This window comes from Mastigoproctus giganteus, chromosome 10 (genome assembly GCF_048544385.1).
Source record: "Mastigoproctus giganteus isolate SK-2022 chromosome 10, ASM4854438v1, whole genome shotgun sequence".
NCBI lineage: Eukaryota > Metazoa > Arthropoda > Arachnida > Uropygi > Thelyphonidae > Mastigoproctus > Mastigoproctus giganteus.
In genome coordinates this window covers 42,821,873-42,845,803 of record NC_143584.1, presented here as the reverse complement: position 1 = coordinate 42,845,803, position 23,931 = coordinate 42,821,873, and the positions used below count along the sequence as shown (strand labels likewise).

Below are 23,931 nucleotides of genomic sequence, written 5' to 3'. Positions count from 1 at the left end.
ATGCATTTTTCGTCTCTGCCACATGTCTCATTAGTTCATCTGACATCGATTTAGGCCTAAACCTTGAACAATATTTCATAGTTGGTATGTAGAGCCTAGTAGCTTCCAAGATAAATTCTTTGAATGCTTCCCATTTTGAATTTGCTGTTGGTAACATCATCAGTTGGTCCCACCTATTTGTAAAATCTGTAAAAATACAAAATAAACCAGAATCATTTCCACCAATATTTTCATTTTTTTTTTATTTGTAAAAAATTCTGACAAGACAGAACAAATTTCAAGTAATTTTTGAAATTTCTATTAAAAAGTGTAGTTCGGTTTTTTTATCAGCAGTAAAACAACTTTTCTTAATATGTAGACTGGTGTATTCGATAAACTGCATTTCCTCAATATGTTGAATGCTGGCAAATGTGTTAGTAACTGTGGAAGACTTCAACTATCTGGGAGCCCATTTTACACACAGGTGGCAGGATAGATGACAAAAAAAATGGAACGTAACTGCTGTGCTGTCAGAAGACTTTCTACTGCAATGAAATGAGGGTTTTTAGGAAGGTGCCAATCTTAACATATACCTGCTAGACATTATCAGGAAGTTCTCTAGCAAGATCAAGGTTGCTGTAAATGAAATTTCTAAGAAAAATTGATAGAAATACAAAAAAAAAAAAAAAAAAAAAGAAAAGAAAAAGTAAAGAGTAAGTAAACTAATCAAACCATGAGAGCAAACCTAAGCACTCTGCTAGCTGTTACAGATGACATGATTTAGACAGGTACAGAGGATGAAGGGGAGTAGAATTTCCAGGAGAATATATGAAGTGAAACTGTATGGAAGGAGAGTACCAGGAAAAAATAAGGTTCCTGATTAGATCACAAATCTAATCAGGAACAGACAGGGCTGGGCTGGAGGATATTCTGCCAGACCTCAACACTAAAATATGTAAGAAAAACTAAGAAAAACAATCTCATCAGAATGAAAATAAGCAGTAAGTGAGTGTTAAATGCAGAAAACAGCTATGAAAGCCAAAATGTTTTTCTCTAATGGCATTGTTCTATCACAAATGAGTCGTCTTCAATATTCAGCTCTCCTCTATTGACATATTTAAATACATTATTAGGAGAATGTATGTTCTACTATTATTATATTATATTATTTAATTAATTTATTTTTTATGTTGTGTTATACTTTTCCTTTTCATATTATGAGGCTTTTAGAGTTTTCTTTTAAAATTGCATACGATTTTTTATCTTACTTGTATGGTCTTAGGGAAGACATTCCATTATTTCTGATCATAGGCATTAACCGTTCTGTAAAGCGATGATGGTTGCGCTCTAGTTCCTTTTGGTAATCTCTCTGTTCTGGCCCTATTAAAGTCCGATTCTTACGAAGAGAATCACTGCATCTATAACAGAAGAATGCTATTAACTAAATAAAAATTCTTAAACCTGAGTTAAATTATATTCTAAGAACATATCCCTATTCAGAGCAAAGGTAAACAAATCAAATTATTTGATATATTTACTAGATTTATCAAATTGATATATTTACTAGATTTATCAAATTATTTGATATAATTACAAATAATCTATTTGTAAAATCTGTAAAAAAAACTAGGCTGCAATATAAGTGTTAAGGTACTTTTTTGCACTCTCATCTCAACTATTTTGTAGAAAATTTAGGTACTTTAAGTGAAGAGCATGGGAAAAGATTTCATCAAAATATAAAAGAAATGGGGGGGAAAGGTACCACCCCCCTTGGTACCTTTTCCCTCAGTATGGTTGACTACTACTACTGCTGGATGCTAAAAGGATGAACAGCCACTGAAACTAGTTGCCTGAAGAAGTCAAAAAAAGTCACAAGTTTAACCCAGTCTAGTGTATAAGAAATTCAATTTGCAGGATGGCTCAGTCGGTAGAGCATTAGGCTTTTAACCTAAGGGTGCAGGGTTCGTATCTCTGTTCGGGCACCAGAAGATCTAATAAAAATAGAAAACCATCCTGAGATGGAAAAACTGGGCTTGCTCCTTGAAAAACCAAAAGGGAAAAACCCTAATATTATAATCTTTGATGTACCTTACGGAAAGGTCAGTAATAGAAAAAGAATTCATGATGGATATCTACTTCAAAAACTTTAACAATGAAATGACAATAGATGAATTCCTGCTGAAAAGAGCAACAAAAAACAAAAGGAATGGCCAACTCAACATAACTGCAGAAATTACACTAAAAATTTGGAAGGTATTGCAGGGACAATAGAGAATCTATGCTGGAGAATCTATCCAAAGTTGCTTTAACTACCATAAATATGGTCACATTGCCAGAGACTGCAGTCAGAAAGAACCTGTTTGTGGTCATTATGCAGTAACTGGCCATGATTACAAAGTCAACACTGTTCAAATATTTCAAGAAAGTCAACACTGTTCAAATATTTCCGCAACAGTCATTTCTTCATTCTGTATTTTATGTCAGAGGTTCCCAAACTTTCTCGGTTCACGGCGCTCTTAGTGTCTCAGTAATTTTTTCAAGGCGCACTCAGACCAAAAGAAATACCTAACAGTTCCGCTTAGTAGTTAGGTTCAAACAACTTAATAAGAAATGTTGAAACTGTGAACTACCTCGAGCTAGTAGTTTGCGCGGTGTCTGACAGATGTCGAGTATCGCTGTGTTTCCCTCGAAAATTTAAAATATTCTGAGGAGTGCAGTTTGGGAACTGTTTTATGCAATAAACATTTAATTCCATAATTATTTTCATTATCTTTTACATTGTATACAGTTAAAAAGTTATTTAAAATGTATTTTTAAAATTCTTTATGGACATTCCAGAAGGTCAAGGACCAATTATAATTTTCCCTATTGGTTATTATATTCGATTAACGCGTTTCCGTTTTGCGCGATGCGCTCGTGGGACGAATTAATCAAGACCCTCCTGTAATCATTGAAGGAGGAAATTAAAAAGGTGGATTCATATACTTATCTGGGACAAGTCATTAGCTGTATAATGATAAATGGCTGGAAGTCATGAGAAGAATAAATTTTGGATGGATAGCATTCAGGAAATATAGTCATATACTGAGGAGCAATATCCCAATTTGTCTAAACGTAAAATAATGAACCAATGCATACTCCCCACCATGACTTATGAAAGTGAAACTTGGGCACTCACCAAAAGAATGGAAGAGAAGCTGAAAACTACACAGTGAAGAATGGAAAGAATTATATTAGGAATCAGACTGTTGGATGAGAAGAGAAATACATGGATTAGGCAGCAAATACAAATAAAAGACATTCTTATCAAAACCAAAGAACTGAAATGGTCTTGGGCAGGACCCAAATACGAAGACATGATGCCCGAAGACATGATGACAGATGGACTAAGAAAATAACAAAATGGTACCCAAGAGGAGCTAAAAGAAAACCTGGAAGAAAACAATGGAGATGGACATAAAATTCATGAGTTCATAGGTAGTAAATGGATGGCCATTGCACAAAACAGAAGGAACTGGAAAGTTGCTGGAGAAGCCTTCATCCTGCAGTTGATTTAAAATGGCTGATGATGATGTCTGCCAGGGGCAAAAGTTGATGATGTTGTACAGCAGATATCTTTTAAGGGCACAAAGGGTGATATTGTTGTGCACATTGGCACTAATGATAAGAGTAGGAGAACTGCATATTTACAAGTACAAGTCAATGTTGAAAACAAACTCATGAGTTAGGGTTAATTTGAAAGTGTCACAATTCTGCCCAGAGACACGATAGGAGGGAGTACATGATGAGAACCTTGTCAATCAATTCGACCCAGGAGAGATTGTGCAAGGCTCGTGGGGTAGAATTTTTCTCAACGCAGTCTCTGTGCTTGTTAACAGGAGAGACTGCTTCTACAGGGATGGGATACACTTATATACAAGGGGGTGCAAGAGTGTTTGCTGATGCTATCGAGGCTGTGTTAGGTGGGTCGGAAAACTGCTAGCTTTGGAGGATTCACAGACTGAAAGATCAACAGTAGCAGCAGGCAGAGGCAAAAGTTTTTTTTTTTTTTTTTTTTTTTTGGTAGTTGTTGGCGCATCGGCTTCTGTGGCCATAATGCACCTCCAAAGGTTGTTTTTTTTAAGCCCGAGGTGGGATTTGAACCCGCGACCTTTGGGTTGCCAGGCAGGCACTTTACCCACCTGGCTAGCCCGGTCGGCAGAGGCAAAAGTGATTCTTGCACTACTTCTCTTGGAATGAGCATCAGCCTAGAGAGCAAGTTGCTGGGGATTTCAGGGACTGCAGGGAGTCAGTCAATCATGAAAATATATGGGCTGTGTTAGGTTCACTAAGAGTAAGAACACGTGCAGTTATATTTGCATGTATACCAATGCTAGGAGTATAGTTAATAAATTTGATGAATTTGAAGTGCTGGTCAAGACTTCAAAGGTGGATATTGTTGGGATATCACAGACGTGGTGTCACATAGATATAAGCAGTGCAGAATTGGAATTTGGGGAGTACAATATGTACAGAAAAGATAGGAAGGGAAAAGGGGTTATGCTGCTAGATAAGAAACACGTAAAATCTAAGGAAGTGCATCCAGTTGACATAGATGGACAGTGCAATGTTGAGCCAGTTTGCAGTGACATAAGCACTGGGAAAGCAACAATGAGAGTAGGAGTATGTTATAGGCCTAATGACGCTAATGAATACAATGAACACTTGTATTGAGAAATAGAGTGGGCCAGTAAATCAGAATGCCTAATAATGGGGGATTTTAACATGCAGTACTTTGCATTTATCAATGTTAAATTTTATTTGCCATTTCTTAGCCCATCTGCCTAACTTTTCTAGATCTTGTTGCAGCTGCATAATCTCATTACTGTCATTAACCACCTTGTTAACCTTTGTGTCATCTGGAAACTTGGACATCAAGCCTGATATGCCTTCATCAATATCACTGGTAAATATAGAAAACAATAATGGGACCAACACTGAACCTTGGGGACTCCACTAATAACATTAGTCTACGAAGAGCAATGTCCACTGATTACCACCCTCTGTCTTCTCCCACTCACCCATCCCTTTATCCATAGCAGCAGCTTGCCCTTAATGCTACACTGCTCCAATTTGTATAGTAGTCTTATTTTTTATTCAGGTGTTTATTATTCAGCTGTATATTTTATCTTTACAAAAACAGTCTCCTCTGTTAACAAATGCAAGTTGTGCTGAAGAAATTTGTGAAAATAGAGTATGAAAAAGTATTAACTGGAAACATTCAATATGTCAAATGTTAAATGTCAAACCAGAAGACCACATAAATTGAAGTATAAAGACCCCAAAAAACAGCATATTTCATTCATCAGGGATCCCATCTCATAACATCATCAAAAAGCTTCATAAAAATTCATACTCTTTTGAACATTCATAAGCTGGCAGAAAAAAACATATTGTGTCAGCAAGTATACAGTGATTTTTTTGATGTTTACTAAAAATGCTTTTAAAATTTCTAAAATGGATGCATAAAATCTAACAAAATTATCAGTATATTATTTAGCTGGAATGTCAGCATAATGTGGAATTTATAATTACTTACTTTTTTGAAAAGTCTTTAAAGCAGAGTCTCAGTTTATTTTGTAGAGGAGTTGGGGTCTTCTTTCCATCAACAAGATCCAAGAGAAATACAATGGCCACTTCCATGGGGCCCTAAGGAGAAGTGATGTGATAAGCATTAGCTAATTGGTTTAACCATCTTAAACATTCCAATAGTTAGCTACCTAATAAAAGTGTCTGGGATCCAAGAAAGGTAAGAAGTACCAAGAAGAGATGCTAACTTTCCATTATGCTTCTGAATTCCCATATGATATTTGGTTATCTGATTGAACTTTCATCAATTTTAAAATGTTTTACACCAAAATTAGAATGGGTAGGCTTTCAGTACCTTTCGGTGAAGGATTCAGGGCGAAGGTAAAGAACGCGAACACGAGAACCACAGGAAACTTTGTGAAAACGTAACGGGCATAATCGTTTCTGTAACCACAGTATCTCCCTGCATTCTTGGTAAACAGATGGTGCGTGTTATCAGTAGTGGCAGTACAAGTCGATAACAATGTATTGATTAGTTTTTTCTCATTATTAAAAGCAGATTATTGGAGTTCATGAGTGGACTGAAATTTACTTATGGGTACACACTCCAGACTGCCTCAGTCTTAGGGTAAACAGGGTTTATCCCCCCTTCCCGCTGTTTTATCCCGATACAAAAACGATGATGCTCGTTATTGGTAGTGGCAATAGAATTCATTTTGCTATTGGGGAATAAACACCCCTAAGACTGAGGCAGTCTGGAAGGTGTACCCGTAAGTAAAATTCAGCCACGAAGGCATTACGCTCATTAACTCCAATAATCTGCTTTTAATAATGAGATAAAACTAATCAATACATCATTATTGACTTCTACTGCAACTACCAATAACACGCACCATTTGTTTACCGAAAATGTAGGAAAAAACTGCTATACTGGGAAATGATTTTGCCCAGCAAGTTTTCGTTTATGAAGTTCTCATGTTGGCTTTCTTTACCTTCACTGGATTCAGTTTTTGTATACTATGATGAAAGTGTTATAGTCCATTTATTTATAACTGGTGCCTGTCCGTATATGGAGCAGACAATAATGTGGAGGTTTCAATAATATTCAGAGAAAGTTGACCTTAAATTCAAAGTAAAGTAAAATTAATATAAAATTATTTTAGCTTCACATTTAGGGAACAGTTGTTACACATTCAAGTACAACATATGAGTGTTACCATATCTCTCCTTCTCCCTTTTACACTGTTTGGATCAAGTAAATATCCTGTTCTCATTTTCCAACTGATTCAAGGCCTATAAAAAATGTTCATCATTTTCTGGATGAAACATTTTCTGGTAAATGGAATAATCACCTCGCATCCAAGCTCCCCTGACATCACACCTTTTAACTTCTTCCGGAAAAAGTTAAAGAGTGTGATGGAATGTTGGATGGAATGGAATGGAATGAAGGATGTTCTGCACAAATTCCTCAAGGAATTTATGTGCAGAACACTCATTACTAACACTGAAACTCTTCATGGGAAGATAACTGAAGCAATCGAAATTGTGAGTATTGATATGCTGGCCTGTAAATGGCATGAAGTGGAATTTTGCCTCCTAAGGGTGTTCTAAGGACCACTAACGATGCGGATGTTGAGATGTATTCAATGGCACATTGAAGACCATAAAGTTTTGGAGTTTTATAATAATTTTCATAAGACCACATTGCTCTATGTTTTTTTGTTGTGACATAATTAAATTTTAAAACAGGAACAGGAGTTTATGGACACCCTGTATAAGTAATAATTAAAAGTATATATATATATATATTTTTTTTTTTAATTATTACTCAGTTATTCCATATATATGAAATAACAGAGCATATTTTAAATAAAACTAAAGCTTATCAATTTTCAAATAGTTAAAAACAGCCAGTCATTGTCAGAAAGTATCTGATTGAGTGTACAGGGCTCATCAGTCAAAAAAAAAAAAAAAAATATATATATATATATATATAACCTTACATATCAATAATATTAAAAGAATAAATTAAATGTTAATTATAGGCAATTAGATACACTGAAAGGGACTTTTTTGAGGGCTAACCCTTTCAATGTATCAACCATAATTAACGAGCTATCCGTTTCTGTAGTCATTGTCCAGCATAACTGTGTCCAAATGATAGTCAGTTAGTATAAGATAACCAGATAGAATAAAATATAAAATAAAATAACATTAAAGATGTATAACTACCATACAAAGGAAGTATCCATCCCTTATAATACAATATTTAAGTTGATATATCCCAATTTAGTAGTAAACTGGCAAGGTGACGGATAGCCAAATATATATTTATTTATATATATATATATATATATATATATATATATATATAAATAAATAAAAATAAATTAAAAAAAAAAAAAAAAACCTTTCCATTTCACCCATCTGGTCACTCCAAATGTTTGTCTAGTTCAGCCTTAAATTTATTTAAGCTATCAACTTCCACAACAACAGATGTAAGTCTGTTCCAGCAATCAACTGCCCATTGGCTAAAGGCAAACTTTTGCAAATTTATTCTACAACTGTTTTTCAATTTGAATCTATGCCCCCTCAGGTTCTTATTCTGAGCAAGTGGAAATATCCCATCAGCATTGAGCCTGATCAAACTATTCAAGGCATTGTACACCTCAATCAATCCACTTGCTCAGAATAAGAGCAAGTGGAAGTATCCACTTGCTCTTATTCTGAGCAAGTGGAAGTATCCAATCAGCATTGAGCCTGATCAAACCATTCAAGGCATTGTACACCTCAATCAGATCACCTCGCTGATGCCTAGGCTCCAGATGTTGCAACTTACAGAATTTAAGCCTCTCCTGGTAAGAGAACGGCTTTGTTCCTCTCACCAATCTTGTTGGCTTCTCTGTACTCGTTCTATAAACTCTACATCCTTCCTAAAATGAGGCCTCCAGACCTGTACGCAGTACTTGAGGTGTGGCCTAATCATTGCCTTATACAAAGGTATAATCACCTCCTTGTCTTCTGCTAGCAAAATTCCTATATATCATTGACAAAACTCCATGACCTGCTATGGCAGCCTGTCTGCACTGTCAGAGAACTTCATATCCAATGACACAATCACCCCAGGTGTTTTTCATTCTCCACCTCCCAGAGTGTAGTACCACAGAGTTGGTACATTTCTCTTGGATTACTGCTACCCATATGGAGTACAGGTGACCCCCGCTTAACGCTGATAATTCGTTCCGGAAAAACAGAGCGCTAAGTGAATCCACGCTAAGCGAGCGCCCCATTCCCATAAGGTAACATATGTATTTGTAGGTTGCGGTCGGTGCCGTAGGATATTTCCTAATCAATAATAAACAGTAGTGAAAAGATGCACAGATGTCGGTCAAAAGATATATAATATTCAAATATTTGTACATATAAAATATTCTGCATTATATAAGTATATAATTATGTGGTAACTACTTACGTAACAAAATTAAACTTAAAATTCCAATTAAAATCATGAATTTAATTGATCTAAATTGATTTTAATTTAATTGATGAATTTAATCAAGAAAAATGTGTCGATTTTGGGTTGGCCCTCTTCTAACTAAACTAAAAGGGGTATTAATTTTAAATCCCCCGCAGCATTACCACCCAACAATAAAGTCAACCGATCCTTTGCCGCTTTGAAACCTGGCATGTTTTTTTCTTCTTTCAATATGAAACTTCTTTTAGGCAGCTTCGTTTCCACAAAAGCCCTGCTTCACCTATGTTATAAACTTGTTGAGAAGTATAACACATAATACCCCTCTTCAATAATTTTAACAAGTTCTTTTTTGAAAGTTTCCGTTCCTTGATCTGCACTTGCGGCTTCTCCTTATATTTTAAACTATTCAACCAGCCCTTACCAGTTTTAAATGGTTCCACTTTTTTTTTTTTTAGGTGAGTTTTCTTCAGATCATCATATTGGCTAATCTCTCTCTTTTTTATAATATTTAACTTAACTGAATTCTGCATTGGATATTATCTTCAATAAAATTAGTTAAAGTCTTTCCATTTCAATCCTAATAGCCGGCCTAGCCCTAGTTGCTTGCAGTGGAACAGCTATCTTTCCCGTTGCTAAAATTAATTCTTTATTTTTTTTTATAATTGTTCTTACAGTTAAACTTGCAAGTCCTAAATTATGGCACACATCCGCTTGTCGTTGACCGGAATCGATTCGCTTCAAAACGTCTAATTTAATTTTTAAATTCAGTATTTTTCTTACATTTATAGTCTTCGTACTGCACTCAGACGTTGCTTTTTCATTCTTATCGGCCATTATTAACTCTTCGAAAATGTAACTGCGTTGGTTGCATTAATTATGATACAATGTTCGAGTAAACTGTCTGTTACGCACGATGTCTAATACTGTACTGAGTTATGATTAGTCTTTGGATAAATGCATATAACTACGTAACCAGTCACTGTACTGCATTAAATTAGCATGCGAGAAAATTTCACTGATCGTGGGAAAATTTCTCAAGTCGGCGTGTGAAACGTTTTAATATTATTTTGCTATTCATTTTCAAGCTATCGACTCCATCAAATGAAATGATTTCGTTAAATATGCCAAAAATGCAATCTGTAAAAGAGCGTTATAGTGATCTGTGACAGCGTTATAGTCAGATACGGGTTATAATATAAGAACAGCGTTATAGCGAATTAGCGTAATGCGAACCGCGTTATAACGGGGGCCTGCTGTACTTTGCATTTTTCAATGTTAAACTTCAGTTGCCACTTCTCAGCCCATCCACCCAACTTTTCTAGATCCTGTTGCAGTAGCATATTGTCTTTACTATCATTAACAACCCTGCCAACCTTGATATCATCTCTAACCTTGGACATTAAGCTTGATATACCTTCATCGATATCAATATTAAATTATACACAATACAACAATGGGCCCAGCACTGAACCCTGGGGAACTTAACTAATAACATTTGTCCACGTAGAGCAGTGTCCATTTATTACCACTCTCTGCTGTCTCCCACTCAACCATCCCTTTATCCATTGCAGCAACTTACCCTTAATGCCATACCATTCCAGCAGTCTTCCACGTGCAACAGTATCAAAAGCTTTCCTGAAATCCAAGTATATGATATCAAAATTATTTTTTGCATCCAGTTCCTTTTTGATCACATTGTAGTATCCAATCAAATTGGTTGTATTTTTTTGTTGTATTTGAGGTTTTTTTGGCACAAGGGCCTCTTGGGCCATATTGTGCCTGTTCATGGTTTGGGTATCACTGATTTCACGTTATGATTAGAGACTATTATATAAATTGATGCGTTTTAAATACTTAAACAGATCCTCGAAATTTGCTTCGTTGCCAAGAATATGTGATAACGTTAAGGGTTCCTGCAAATTGGAGAGGGAGCTGAAGCTGGAATTTCGGACAGATGAAAGGTGTGGACATTCAATGAGAATATGTTTTATTGTTAGTTGCGACTGGCAGAAAAAACACTTAGGAGGAGTCTCTCCCAAAAGCAAATGCAGATGAGTTGGGTGTGAATGACCGATGCGAAGCCTTGCCAGAATTACTTCTTGTCGCCTGTTTCTTCTAAAACTAGATGTCCACAGTTGGGGCACTTTTTTTATCTGGAACAGTTTATTATTGGTTTGAGATTGCCAGAGATCAGACCATTGTTTCCAACATGTTTTTTTAATAATGGATTTATAGTCTGTGTATGGAGCTTTCAGTTGACTGTAAGATCCAGAGTCGGGATGTTTAGCAGCCCCATCTGCACAATCATTACCTTGGATGCCGACATGACCAGGAATCCAGCAGAAGGTAACCTTGTAGTTGGCTGTTTGATGGTAAGATAATTTAGACCGGATCTCTTTAAGAACGGGATGAGAGGGAGGAAAGGTAGATTGAAAGGCATTGATTGCACTTAAAGAGTCTGTATATATCAAAGATTGTTTGATATGATATTTGTTTATGTTATCTAGAGCCAGTTTTATTGCAAATAATTCTGCAGTATAGATACTGCATTCAGTGGGAAGAGAGGCAGCTGTTAAGAAAGTGGCAGAAACTGCTGCTGCACCAACAGCCGTATCTGTTTTGGAGCCGTCAGTATAGATATGAACTTTCTCTGAGTTTTCCAAAGAATGCAGTTTATGTAGCTGTTGAATGTTGGTATTTGCCAGGGAGGATTTTCCCCATCTTGAAAAGAAATTGTCACAGAGAGGTATGAATTCAGTCCAGGGAGGTTCAGGAGTGGCAAGGTCTTGGAATATATTCTTAAAGTTAATTTTCCAACTGATCATGAGTTCTTGCAGTCGAATCCCTGCGGGGCGGTTTTCATTAGGTTTATTGTGATATAGCACGGTGTGTTGAGGATCAAACAGATACTGCCAGCTGGGGTGAGCTGGATTACTTCCAATCTTTGCTGCATAATTTAACAATAACATTTTTCTCCTGAGATGCAGAGGGGATTCGTTTGCCTCAATATACAGGCTGTGAACCGGAGATGTTCTGAAGGCTCCAACAGCTATTCTAAGGGCACTATGCTGGATGGTGTTCAGACGTAATAGAGAACTTTTCCTGGCGGAGTCGTAGATAGGTGCTCCATAATCTAAGTGCGATCTTATTAAAGCTCTATAGAGGTGTAGGAGAGAGCTTCTGTCAGCACCCCAGGACATAGCAGAGACAGCTCTTAGGATATTAAGTTTTTTAAGACAAGTATTCCGGAGGTATGCCATATGGGAAGCGAAGTTAAGTTTGTTATCTAAATGTAAACCCAACAGACGGAAATTGGTAGTGACAGGAATGAGGCTGTTATTTAAAAATATTTCTGGATCCGGATGTAGTTTCCGTTTTTTACAGAAATGAATAGCAGCAGACTTCTTTTCTGCTAGGGAATAACCATTCCGCAATGCCCATGATTCTATTCTAGCTATAGCAATTTGAAGTTGCCTTTCAATGGTGTTCATAGTCTGGGATTGAGTAGAGATAATGAGGTCATCGGCGAACATGTACGATTGTACTGTATTTGGTACATCCCTTGTCATGTTGGTGATTCTTATTGCAAATAAAGTTGGACTCAGAATGGAACCCTGTGGTACACCTTCCTCTTGTTCAAATGTTTTAGATAAATTATTCATGTATCTGACCTGAAAAGTTCTATGGCATAGGAAGCTTTGTATAAATTGGGGTAGATGACCTCTCAAGCCGAAAGAATGAAGATCTTGTAGAACACCATATCGCCAGGTGGTATCGAAGGCTTTCTGAATATCTAGATTAATCATGACCAGATGCTGTCCCCTTATGAAGGCATTCCGTATATTTGACTCTGCTTTTATCATTACGTCTAAGGTGGAACGGTTTTTTAGGAACCCGTACTGATTACTATTTAGCAAGTTGTTTGTTTCCAGGAACCAGATTAAACGCCGGTGAACCATTTTTTCCAGGACTTTGCCTAAACAATTGGTCAGTGAAATTGGCCTATAATTATGTGGAAAGGTACGATCCTTTCCGGGCTTTGGGAAGGCTAGAACTATTGAGTGACACCAGGAGATAGGGTAAGCATTTTCTAAGAATATTCGGTTGTAATAGTTTAACAGTGATCTTTTTGCTCTGTCGTTCAGTTGTTTTAGCATTATATAGTAGATCCCATCTGGGCCAGCAGCGCTATTTGATGTTTTATTGAGCGCTCCAAAAAGCTCTGTTAATGTGAATGGCTGGTTATATGGATGTGAAACTCTGGTAGAGAAATTAATCTTATGCTGCTCTGCAGATTTTTTAATTTGCTGAAAGGCTGGTTTGTAGGAGGCTATTGCTGATATACTGGCGAATGATTCCGCTAAGGCATTTGCTATTTCTCCCGCGGGTGACAACTCTTTCCCTTCCCAGTTTAGTATTGTAGCTGGGGACTGAATGTATTTGCCATTAAGCATTTGTATTTTCCTCCAGATAATTCTGCTGTCTGTATCCTTGTTTATGCTCGAGGAAAAGCTGATCCAGGCATCTTTCTTTGCTTTTCATCTTATTTGGCGGAACTTAGCTTTCAGTTTTTTGAAGTTAATTAGATTGGTAGTTGTGGGAAATATACGAAATAAATTCCAAGCTTTATTTTTGTACTGTTTGGCGTGTGTGCAATCTTGATTCCACCAGTAATTACTATGTTTCCGTTTCCCTGAGAAAGATTTTGGTATTGCAGAGGTAGCAGCTCGTAGTATTTGATTAGTTACATGTTCTGTGACATTGTCTATGGGTTGAGATTGGATTATTTTGTTGTCTAACTGCACATGAGAGGCATATTCATACCAGTGTGCTCTACGAAATTTCCAAGAGGAGCGACGTAGTGAAGGAGAGTTTCCCCGTGTTTGCAGCTTGCAGAGAATCGGAAGGTGGTCACTGTTTAGCGGATTTTCAAGAACCGACCACTCCATAATACTATATATGGAAGGAGAACAGATTGATAGGTCTATTGCACTCATGGATCCTGTCGAAAAATGAATATAGGTAGGTTCACCAGTGTTCAGAAGGGTAAGTTGATAAGAGTCCAGAAGGGATTCTATTGACTTGCCTCTCTTGTCAATTGTTAGAGATCCCCACATCGGATGATGAGCATTAAAATCTCCAAGTAAGCAGAAAGGAGACGGTAGCTGTTCTATTAGATTTTCTAGGTCATCTGAAGAAAATGAGAAATTAGGAGGAATATATATAGATGCTATTGTAAGAGTGATGCCAATTTCAATGCGCACTGCCACTACTTCAAAAGGAGACTGAAGAGCAATATGTTTCGATGGTACGTTGTTTCTTATAAGAACCGCCACTTCTCCACGGGCTGGAGAGTCGATACTTCTATCTCCTCTAAAGATAGAGTAATCTTTTATAGTAGGACACACTTGTGAATTTAAATAAGTTTCCTGAAGGGATATGGCTGCTGGATCATAACGGTGGATGAGATCACATATATCATCTTTTATACAGTAATACCCCGACTTACGCTACCCCGACTTACGCGAACTCGGAGTTACGCGGTTCTTGATTTTTTCGTTTGGCAACGCTGCCGCCCACTATCTTCAAGGTCGTTTTTCATATGTTATCGATATACGGTGCGACGGCGGAGGATGAGAGCGAAAGATGAACAAAATTCAACTTTGCTGCTTTTATGTTTTTTATATCAGTGAAGGGGAAACACATTTCACCATAATAACGTAAAAACCAACACAATTCCAGCTATGGGTATAATCGCAAATGCAATTAGATCGAGTTTACTACCAGTTTATAACAGATTTCACTAGCAGAAATGCAACTGGATTTTTATTGTTTTATGGTAGTAACCCCTAGAAATGTGAGGTGTTAATAGTGTATCTCTGCTTTTATGGTGTTGTTTATTCAGTTGCTACATGCGCGCAGCTTTGTTTATGCGTATCAAGCGTGCCTCCTCGTTTTGTAATTGTGCTTTATTCCCTAAAAATGAGTAAAATACTTAATTAAAAGGTGTGAAAAGGAAGCGTCCTGGTGAAGACACTGCAGATTAAGAGAGAAAAAGAAAAGCAATTATCGATAAACAGAGGCGGACTGGGTCAAAAATTCTTACCCGGGAAAATTTATAGTGGCCTCATACTATGGTTTATGGCCAAAATCACACCGGCGCACCGGGGTTTCCCCGGTAAGGCTTATGGCCAGTCCGCCTCTGTCGATAGAGAAAAAAATATGAAATTGTGAAACGCTTTGAGCGAAATGAAAGACCATGTGATATTGCACGTGCTACAGGCGTAAATGAGGCAACGGCGAAAAGCATATGACAATTGCAAACTTGAATTGAAAAGTTATTGAATTGCAAACTTAGCTCAATTGAAAAGGGCTTAAAAATTTTAGAAAACATAGACTCCAACGAAGAACGCGTTATAGCTACAAAGCAAGGAATAAAAAAATGATTAGCTTGCTACGAAGAAATTCTGCGTGAAAAAAAGAAGGCGCTGTGTCGTCAGACGAATTTGTTAGATTTTATGAAGCCATCGACATCGAAATAACTTTTTTACGTAAGTCATTTGTTTTTTTAATACATATTTTGTATTAATATGTATAAAGAACTGCAATTTTATTAATATTTTTCTTCTAAACTAGTGTTTTTGTTAGTCCTTGGTCCCAATTAAGCAAAATTTATATGTATTTATATGCAAAGTTGTACCCCTACTTACGCGAATTCGACTTACGCGATTTTCGTCGGACCCACCTATCGCGTAACTTCGGGGTATTACTGTACTGCAAAACCCTCTACAATTCTATTGAAGAATTCTTTCCATTAAGCGGTTTTGTTGGTTGTTTTTGTTTCTGACTGCTTTTTAGTTGTGACTTGTTTACATCGATCCGATTTTCCTTTGTCTTTCTTTGGAAAGTAGGGGCGTGTTACGTCCATCTCATCAGTCGCATGAAGTTCTAATATGGCCTCTTCGGAGTCATTGTGCTGGTCAATATCCATTCTGGTTGAATTTGGTGGTTTCAGTACCATGGTTTCTGTCACTTTTTGTTTTGCTGTTGGGTTTACATTAGCTGGAATGGTAATTGGGGTATTACAGGCTTGTTCAGTTTTTTGTTGCGAAGGACACTGTTTGGGAGCAGAGAGAATGGAGCGTGCTCAATTAGCGATGGACATATTTGGGGGAATGGCAACATCTGTTTGTGTACCTATTGACTGAAATTGTTTAGCAGCCATTGCATATGTACGTGTTCGATCTGTTTTTAGTACTTGCCTTCTGGCCTCTGAATATGTCACTTTATTTTCAACTTTATATTTCTGGATTGTTTTTCCTTGCTTCCAAAGTTCGCAACTTTTGGAAAAAGCTGGGTGATCACCCTTACAGTTTGGGCAAACAGAAGTCGTAGCAGTGCATTCAGTTTGATTGTGCTCCTTCGATCCACAAATTGGACATACTGACTCACCTCGACATGCAGATTGGGAGTGTCCGTATTTTTGGCACTTGTAGCACCTGATTGGGTTTGGGATGTAAGGCCGGACACGGCAATGGAGATAGCCTGCTTTGACAGATGATGGTAGGATGGGAGAGCTGAAAGTGAGAATTATGCTCCTAGTGGGAACAAGCACACCATCTTTCCGAGTCATAATTCTCCTTGCTTGTATGACTTTTTGTTTACCTAGCTCTTGAACTATCTCCTCCTCTGATACAGTTAACAAGTCCCATTCTGCGATTACTCCCTTCGAGGAGTTTAAGGTGGCATGGGGAGTAACTTTTATTGGTTGTCCGCCAAAAGTAGTCATCTTTAGTAATTTTTCGGAATGCTGTGGTTTCATAGTCTCTGCAAGAAGGTCTCCAGACTGGAGCCACTTTACTGTTTTTGGTGAGCCTGCAGCAGACTCGATGCATTTTTGGATAAGGAATGGGGACAGTTTACTCAGAGGCAGCTCTGATAGAGAGTGTAGTATGAGGAAAGCTGGTATTTCCTCTTGTGGGGTTGTTTTCAACCTCTTTGGTTGAGAATAGTCATTTTCGGTGTCTTTTTCTAGTCTTGAGCTCGATGGCTCTAAAGGTGGAAAAAAACTGTTTTCCATCTTTGCTCCTTTCAGCCCTGGGAGAGTGGATTTCTTCTCCCAGGTTACCGGCCCCACCACGGGGAGGCAGGAGCAGTGCCGCTAGAGTGACCAAGCGGTTTAAGGGTTAATGCGTTAGTTTAAAGAGAAAAAAAGAAAGGTGAATTTCCTTCCTGTAACTCAGTTACAATTCGTAATACTAAGTTAACAAATAATTAATGGGAACGTAAGAAAACTTTTACAAATGAATATAATTGTAGCTTTGACAAAAACGCTCTAGAAATCACTCAGGGAATCGCTTGATCACTATAACGCTTGGCACCCGGGGCCAATCAAATTGGTCAGACAAGATTTCCCCTTAACAAACCCATGCTGTGTGTGAATTATTACAGCAGTCTTGTCTAGGTGATCCTGCAAGTGGAAGATGGGTGACTCTATTATTTTCCCCAGAACACAAGTTAAACTAACAAGCCTACAATTATTTGCATCACCCTTTGTGAATTGGGGATACTCTGCACATCTCCAGTTCATGGGCACCTCCCATGACCCTAAGGATGCTCTCATAATTATGGCTAAGGGTTTGCTTACTTCCTTTGCTGCCTCCTTCAATATAACTGATAACTGGATAGATTCCATCTGCCACAGGTGCCTTTTTTATGTTTAACTTCAACAATTTCTCCTCCACTTTGCTCTCCTTTATTACAAAATCATTTAGCTCCCTGTTAGAGTTTAGTAAGCTTCTGTCTTCTCCTTCCTTACAGAATTCCTCATGTGTGAATGCAGATGCAAAATACTCATTCAGTTTGTCAGCTATCTGAGCAGGATCAGCAACAGTCGAACCACCAACATCAAGTGGACCAATCTGATTCATCCCCTTCTTTCTAGAGTTTACATATATAAAGAAGTCTTTGTTGTTTTTCTTTGCATCCTTTGCTTGCCTAACCTTCTTTGTGACTTGATTACAGACTAATTTATATCTGCCATAGGCTTCTGTGTCACCTGCTAATTTTTATGCCATGCATTTTTCTTCTTTGCCTTGAGCCTCATCAGTTCATCTGACTCCCATTTAGGCCTGAACCTTGAACAGTATTTCTTAGGTTCTTTCTTTTGTATGAAATGCCTAGTAGCTTCCAAGATTAATTCCCTTCAGGCCTCCCATGTAAAATTTGATATTTTTAACATTATCAGTTGATCCCACCTTACAGAATTGAAAAACTGCCTGAGACCACTGTAGTCACCTTAACAAAAACAAAAACCATTCCCTTTACCCCTGATGGTAGTTACATCTTTAAGTAAAATCCCACATCAGCAGACTGTGATCACCTAGTGGTTCCTTTATCCGCAAATTTCTAATGCTGATAATCACTGCTGATAATCATATGCTGATAATCAGATCAAGAGTATTACCCCCCCCCCCCGGTTATCCCCCGAACATGTTGGGGTTGTAGAAAACAATCCTCCAATAAGTCCCCTATAAGTCTTGCTAGTGTGCAAATGACCAACCAACAAGTTCCAGTCAATATCTGGAAAGTTAAAATCTCCCATTACAAAACATTCTGATTTTCTGGCCCACTCTTTTTCTCCGAACAATTGTTCGTTGAACTTATCAGAGTCACTAGGTCTATAACACAATCCTACTCTCATTTTCCCTTTCCCAGTGTTTATATCACACCAAACAGATTCAACATTGCATTGTCCACCCATGTCAACTGGATGCACTTCCTTCGATTTTGTGTGTTTCTTAACTAACATCATAACCCCCTCCTCCATTTCTGCCCTGTGTATACTTTCTGTATACATTGTATTCCCCAAATTCCAATTCTGCATTGCCTATGTCTGTGTGACACCATGTCTCTGATATCCCAACAATATCTGCCTTTGATCAGCACTTTAAATTCATCACATTTATTTACTATACTTTTATATGCACATGTTCTTAATTTAGTTACCCTAACACAGCCCATGTATTTACTTGTTCTGTGATGACTGCCAGTAGATCTTGAAATCCCCAACAAACTTGCTCTCTGGGCTGCTGTTATTACAACAGAAACAGTGCAAGAATCACTTTCGAATCTCTGCCTGCGGCTACTGTCAATCTTTTATTCTGTGAATCCCTCCAACCCACCTAACACTGTCTCGATAGCATCAGCAAATATTCTTGCACCCTTTCTATTTAAATGTATCCCATCCCTGTAGAAGCAGTCTCTCCTGTTAGCAAACACAGACCACACTAAAAAAAAAAAAAAATCTACTCCAAAAACCTTGCACAATCTCTCCAGGGCTGAATTAGTTGACAAGACTCTCATTATATACTCCCTGCTATCAGGTCTTGGCAGAATTGCAGACACTTTGAAATTGAACCTTAGCTTGCGACTTTTTTTCAACATTGACCCTGTACATGTTAGTTAAATCTGCAGATCTCTTATTCTTAAGGTCATTAGAGGCAATGTGTGCCACAATATCTTTTGTTCCCTTAAAAGATGTTATCTGCTCTACGTCATCAACATTTGCCCCTGGCAGACATCCTGGTCCTGTTCCACCTAACCTTTTGGCATAATATATTCCCCATCTCTCTGACAGTAAAGGTACCAACAATGACTAGTTCCTTTGGGACCAGCGCATTCTGCCTTGGAGATTGCCGCTGTGTTGTCTGATGCACAGGAGTGAGCTCTGACATTGAGTTGGGTAGCTGAGAGCTTGATGGGCCGCCTCTCTTATTAATTTCCTTGAAGGCATTTACCATATACCCCAAACTCTCATAGATGCTCATCAGAATGCTGAGTTGCTGCCTAATTTCCTTACAGTCTCTGCACCTAGCACACATAAGAACATCCTTCTTGGCTAGATCATGTCCTGTTCTAGACAGGTCCAAAAACATTTCACATTTCAAGCATTTTTTTAGACTGTGATGGGTTGGAGAATCGCCCCCTTCGGTTTTCCTCTGAGCCACAGCACTCTGGCGAATCTGTAAGTATTGCTTTTCTGCTCTAGCCTGGGTCATGATTACTTTTAAATAAAATTTAATTAACAATGAAATTTAATAAGATTAATAAATTTTACTGATTAATTGATAATACTATACTAAGCTAACAGTTTTATTATACAGTGCTACGCGTGTTTTGCTGTCTAGTTTTTATGTTAAACCTTATGCTATCTATTTCGGGATATACATTGTATCGTACAACAATGGCGGCAAGTTATTAACAGTAAATCTATGAACACTAAGTATTAACTTTCAAAATCACTATCTAAATTCAAAATAATCCAAGGATCTTGACTAGAACTATAAGCTACTTATAGTAAATAATTTTATGTAACAATTAAGTCAATATAACGGCTAAATATAATTAAAAATTAAGAGTTTGCCGGAGCTCCAAAATCTGGTCCAACATGTGGATAACCTTACCAATACTAAATATAAGGCACCGGCGAGGTGATCTGATAGAGGTGTACAAAGCCTTGAATGGTTTGAGCATGCTCAATGCTGATGGGATACTGCCTCTTGCTCAGAATAATCACCTGAGAGGGCATAAATTCAAATTGAGGAAAGACAGATGTAGGATAGATGTGCAGAAATTTGCCTTTAGCCAGTGGGTAGTTGGTTGGTGGAACAGACTTCCATCCCTTGTTGTGGAAGTTGATAGCCTAAATAAATTTAAGACTCAGCTGGACAGGTATTTCAAACGAACGGAGGGGTGAAGTGGAAGGGGTTTTTTTTTTTTTTTTGGCTGATGCTGTATAAGCTTGCTTTCTTGCATCATATACCTCTACTAATGCTAATGCTAAAAGGGACTAGTAGGTAGTGACTTTGCTAGGATTGCACTGATCTGGTTGCAACATCTGCCAAAATATTAACCTTGATCCTTTCATAACCTTTCTTTATGAATGTAGATTCATAAAGAAAGCTGTCATCAAAAGCAGCATCATTGATAATGCCTTTAATGTACTCAAAGAATATGTGTATACCATACACCTTTGATAAATATTAGTTTAAATGTGGTCGAAGGCTAGTTCTATAGCATTAGCATTAGTAGAGGTATATTAGTAGAGGCAAACTCATACAGCATCAACCAAATAAATAAATAAAAAAAAAAAACCCACTTCCCAATCACCTATCCATTTGCTCTAAACATTTGTTCCAGCATTCAGTAGACATATAGGCAAATTTTTGCACATCTATTCTAAAATTGTCTTTTCATAACTTGAATTTATCCTCAGATGTGTAATCTCAGCAAATCCCATCAGCACAGAGCTTGCTCAAATCATTCAAGGCCTTATAAACCTCAATCAGATCACCTCGCAGGTGACTAGTTTCCAAACACTGCAATTTGCAGGAGTTAAGCCTTTCTTGGTAAGAGCAACCCTTTGTTCTCCTCACCAATCTTCTTGTCCTTCTCTGTACTCATTCCAGCAGCTTTACATCCTTCCTAAAATGAGGTCTCCAGACCAGTATGCAGTACAAAGGGATGATTACCTCCTTATCCCTAATGGTAGTTATATCTTTAAGTAAATCACGCATCGGTAAACTGTGATCACTGCCACCTAGTGGTTCCTTTTCAGGAAGATTCTTAATGCATGAATAATCACTGCTGTAAATCAGATCAAGAGTATTATTACTCCCTCTCGTTATCTCTCGAACATGCTGCCGTAGCAAACAATCCTCTAATAAATCCACAAAAGTCTTGCTAGTGTGCGACTGACCAACCTACAAGTTCCAGTCAATATCTGAGAAGATAAAATTCCCCATTATAAGACATTCTGATTTACTGGCCCACTCTGTTTCAGAGTCGTTAGGCTTATAACGCACTCCTAATTTAGTTTTTCTTTCCCAGTGCTTATGTCACACCAAATTGAATCAACATTGTACTGTCTACTCATGTCAACTGCATGCACTGCCTTAGATATTATGCATTTCTTAATTTACAGCATAACTCCCTCCTCCCTTCCTATCATGTCTATCCTTTCTGTATACATTACACTCCCCAATTCTGCATTTGTTATATCTTTGCGACACCACCTCTCTGTATCCCAACAATATCCACCTTCGATATCTTTACCCGCACTTCAAATTCATCAAATTTGTGTACTATACTCCTAACAGTGGTGTACATGCAAGTATACATGCACCTGTTCTTACTCTTAATTATCCTAACACAGACCATTTATTTACTTGTTCCATGATTACTCCCAGCAGTTCTTGAAATTCCCCAGCACCTTGCTTTCCAGGCATAAAATATGCCGTGTATATGCTGCACTTGTGGGAGTCTTCTTAGATACCATGCTATCTGATAAGACGGCAGCAGATCCCACAGACGATTGTGATTTTAAGCCATGATATTATGGCAGCTCTCGGACATGAATACCAAAGGTATGATTGACAGTCTGATGTGTAATATAGAGGTTTTGCCATCATGGCTAAAAAATGAAACCCATGTAGGGATTTTAGTCTAGAAGGATATTTTAGTGACAATTGCTTTTGTCCAAGTGAAAGACATGGTTTAGTTCTTAAATGTATAGAATCTGGACAGGAGATGTTCTAAATGCTCAGCAGCAATGCAGATGGCCTCATCATGAAAGAACTGGATCAAGCCATCAAAGTATGCTGTTTTTAGCCTTTGTATACACTTGCAACCTATAATCTAATTTACATCACACATGTGTATGATAGAGGTGAAGTAAAGTGCAGTGGTTTCCCCCCAATTATTATATGAGATTTCACATAGCAGATTCAATCCCCTTGTGCACTTTGTCCACAAGTGATGGATATGTAGCAGGAATGTTAACTTAATTATGGAATAGACGCCCAATAATTTTCTCTTGAATGCTACTGGAAAGATGTTTTTGTCCAAGCTTTAATTCTTGTTCAGAGTGAAGATTATCAATTTGTGACAAAAGTGTAAGTAAATGGTCTTCTGAGAAGAGAATCTAAAACCATTAGCCACTGCCCTAAAGGTGAGATGGTCAACAGCTTATTACAGTTGGTGACCTTCCTGTTACATGACTGAGAGAGAAATACTGATTTTATCAGGCGCCTCCGTAGCCAGGTGGGAAGGAGCAGCAGTGCGTAGCACATGCTTCTTGATTAGACCGGGGTTCGAGCCCGTCACCACCAAATACGGAGTATGCGGAAAGGTCAAGGAATGACCACCGCATATCCCGGAGCAATATGGCCTTAGTTGCTAATGCTCCTAAAAAAAAAAAAAAAAAACCAAATAACTGATTTTATCAACATAGAGGGCAGTGTTTACAGTTGGTAGAAGTTGTTCTGTAATGGAATTAACTTTGATAGAAAAATGTGTAACACTTAGAACTAACCTCTGGGGAACTTCCTCCTCTTGGCAAAAATATTGTGTGTGTGTGTGAGAGAGAGAGAGAGAGAGAGAGAGAGAGAGAGAGAGAGAGAGAGAGGCAAGAGGAAAACAGGAAACTTTCCTGTTTTCCTCTTTTGCTTACAAATGCCTGATGAAATGCTGTTTGAAAACTGAAAGTTGTACTGGTAAACAATCCCATGTGCATACAGGATTGTATAACACGGTAGTTAGATTCCTATAAAATCTTGTGTAGTTCGAAACCATGTTATAAAGGACTAAGAATCAGTACAAAAGGGGGGGGGGGGTTTACATTCCAAAAGCTAACAAAAATGCACCTTTTTTTTTTGTAAATATCGGAAACTTATTTTTATTAAAAATAGTAATATCCAAATCTGCCAATCCAAATACTGAGTGCTTTTTTCCATTTTCTCAATTATTAGTGCTTGAGGACGAGCTGTCATATTTGCGGAAATGAGAGATCCTGCAGCAACAGCAGTTATAATTTTCTGTTCAATTTTCTTTATGGTCCAGATTGTTGC

At 37.7% G+C, this 23,931-nt stretch overlaps 1 protein-coding gene across 1 annotated transcript in view; it reads right to left on the bottom strand.

The window, feature by feature from the left end:
- Zir (dedicator of cytokinesis) overlaps positions 1-23,931 on the bottom strand; it is an 869,757-nt gene that overhangs the window by 9,777 nt on the left and 836,049 nt on the right. Inside the window, 2 exon segments of the mRNA XM_090382918.1 lie at positions 1,248-1,397; positions 5,558-5,667. Coding sequence (XP_090239044.1) covers positions 1,248-1,397; positions 5,558-5,667 — 260 coding nt within the window.